The sequence below is a fragment of the Oryzias melastigma genome, linkage group LG15 (genome assembly GCF_002922805.2).
Source record: "Oryzias melastigma strain HK-1 linkage group LG15, ASM292280v2, whole genome shotgun sequence".
Classification (NCBI taxonomy): Eukaryota; Metazoa; Chordata; class Actinopteri; order Beloniformes; family Adrianichthyidae; genus Oryzias; species Oryzias melastigma.
Window position 1 is genome coordinate 5,614,383 of NC_050526.1, and position 2,549 is coordinate 5,616,931.

The 2,549-nt window shown below is 34.6% G+C and overlaps 1 protein-coding gene across 1 annotated transcript in view; it reads right to left on the reverse strand.

The window, feature by feature from the left end:
* Positions 1-2,549, reverse strand: part of LOC112161820 (dachshund homolog 1) — a gene marked incomplete in the record, with an annotated part of 39,504 nt that overhangs the window by 8,558 nt on the left and 28,397 nt on the right. The window contains 1 exon segment of the mRNA XM_036215523.1: positions 1,600-1,796. Coding sequence (XP_036071416.1) covers positions 1,600-1,796 — 197 coding nt within the window.

A 2,549-nucleotide genomic window follows, 5' to 3' on the forward strand; every position in this document is an offset into this window, starting at 1 on the left:
CCTTTTATTAAGTTAATATTTCAGTTACACGTTAGCTGTTTTGGCTAATTTTAGACGTTTTGCGTTTTTTTTAGGCCATTTTGGAGTTCAGCGAATAGTTCAGCTGCATGCTACCTGTGTTGGCTAACTTAGGATTTTTTCAGTTTTTTTAGCCTGATGTGGAGTTTTGCTAATATTTCAGCGGCATGCTAGTAATTTTGGCTAATTTTAGATTTTTTATGTTTTATTGGGCTAATTTGGAGTTTAGCTAATATTTCAGTGACATTCTAGCTATTTTGGCTAATTTAGGATTTTTTCATTTTTTTTAGGGTAATGTGGAGTTTAGCTAATATTTCAGCTACATGCTAGCTGTTTTGGCTAATTTATTTATTTTTGTTTGTTTCTTAGGCTATTTTGGAGTTCAGCTAATAGTTCAGCTGCATGCTAGCTGTATTGGTTAATTTAGCCTTTTATTGTTTTTTAGACTATTTTGGAGTTTAGCTAATATTTCAGCGACATGCTAGCTATTTTGGCTAATTTGGGATTTTTTAGGTTTTTCTTTAGGATAATTTGGACTTTAGCTACATGCTAGCTGTTTTGGCTAATTTAGTTTTTTTTGTTTGTTTTTTAGGCTATTTTTGAGTTCAGCTGATAGTTCAGCTGCATGCTAGCTGTTTTGGCTAATTTAGACTTTTTTGATTTTTTTGTTTTTTAGGGTATTTTTCGAGATTAGCTAATATCTCAGCTACATGCTAGCTGTTTTGGCTAACTTAGACTTTTTTCAGTTTTTAAGGCTAATTTGGCATTTAACTAATATTTTAGCTGGCTATCAGCATTAGCGTTTTCAGCTAATAGCTTAACCATTTTCAGCTAACATCTTATTTAGCTATCAATTTCAGCATTTTCAGCTATCAGCACTAGCATCTGCAGCGACCAAATTCAGCTTACAGCATTCACAATAGCATTATTGCAGGTAATGCTATATATCTAGTTTTTAGTTAGTTTAAAGCTTATGATGGATAAGATGTGTTCTTTGCATCCGGTTTGAGCATGACCTGATTAGTCGACTAATCAGACAAAATAATCTGTATTTAGTCGACTATTAAATTTGTCATTTGTAGCAGCTCTGCTGAGCAGGAGAGTTCCAAATTCATCAAAGAGACGTGTGCACCCCAACAAAAGCACTGTGTTTTCCAGATAAATGTACAAACTAAAGCGCAGGCTTATGTTAATTAAGTATGGTAAATCCTCCCACTGTGGAAATATCCGTTACTTCTTTAGGCCATATTTCAGTTTATGGTTAATGCCTTGATGAAAGTCAACACTGATCCTTTAACCACAGGTTAAAAAAAGAAAAAAAAAAAAAGGAAACTGCTAACACATTGAGGTCAGACGAGGTTGTTTTCCCCCCTCCCTGTGAAAACCCGAGTAGAGAGGGATTTTATTGTGACTGCGTTACAACAAAGACGAGTAAAATCTGAGAAACAGGTCAACACATGCCCAACCCAATTACTGCAAATGTCTGCTATTTACCATTTCAGGAAATCCCAGAGGGCGGCTCATCTCTCTTCCTATTCATCTTAAAAATATGATAACAATAAAGCCCCAGCAGAGCCTCACCTGGATGTTTGTAAGCAGGGTCTCTATGGAGGACAAGCCTTCCGGGAAGATGAAGGGAGTGTGGTGGAGACCTGCTGAGAGCTTCTGTCCTGCAGGGTAAGATACCCTCTCGCAGCTCTCCTTGCCCGATGGGGGCTTTTGGTCGACTTGTCTGTCACAGCTCTCCCTGGTAGTCTGTGCAGCCAAGTAGCTGTTATCTGGAGGGCAGAGAGACAGTGTGATGTCAAAACAGGGAGGTTGATGCACTCCTGACAGAATTAGTTTAGCGTAAAGAGTTTAATCTCAAGTTTAAATAAAAAAAAATCCATTTGTATTCACTCAAAATAGGCTGGAGGTCCAAAAATCAAAAAGCTAAAAGCTAAAATTTGAATTTCATAATTAAAAATCTTTTAAAAATTAAATTTCCAAACATTTTAAGATCTCTATTTTTGCAAACTATTTGATATTGTCAAAAAATTCAAGATATTTTACCAGATTTTAAGTTTAATTGAGAATTACTGAATCATGAAGAGCTTTGATCTAAAAATAAGGAAATTATTATTATTAGAATAAGTCAAAATCCTTTTTGCTCCAAACTCTTGACAATAGAAAAACTTGATTTAAGGCTCAAAAACCCTAAATTTGTGTTGTAATTTTATTAGTTTAAGGATGTAATCTTAACAGGGTTCCTACTAATGTCTTTGAGTAAAATTTAACACCTTTTATTCAAAAATTAAGACCAATTTGTCAGCATATTTACATTAAATTTAAATGTAACCTGTAGATTCTTATTATTCTGATGCTTTAGCTCGCTTCTTTTTCCGCCGTTTTGGTCCATAATGACAGGTTCTGTCGCCGTTTATTTACATTATTTGATCAAAATAATTGCGTGTCTTGATTTTCAACAGGAAATGCAAAACGGAGAAGTTTCACAGCACAATATTTTTAAGAATGTAATATATAAATTAGAG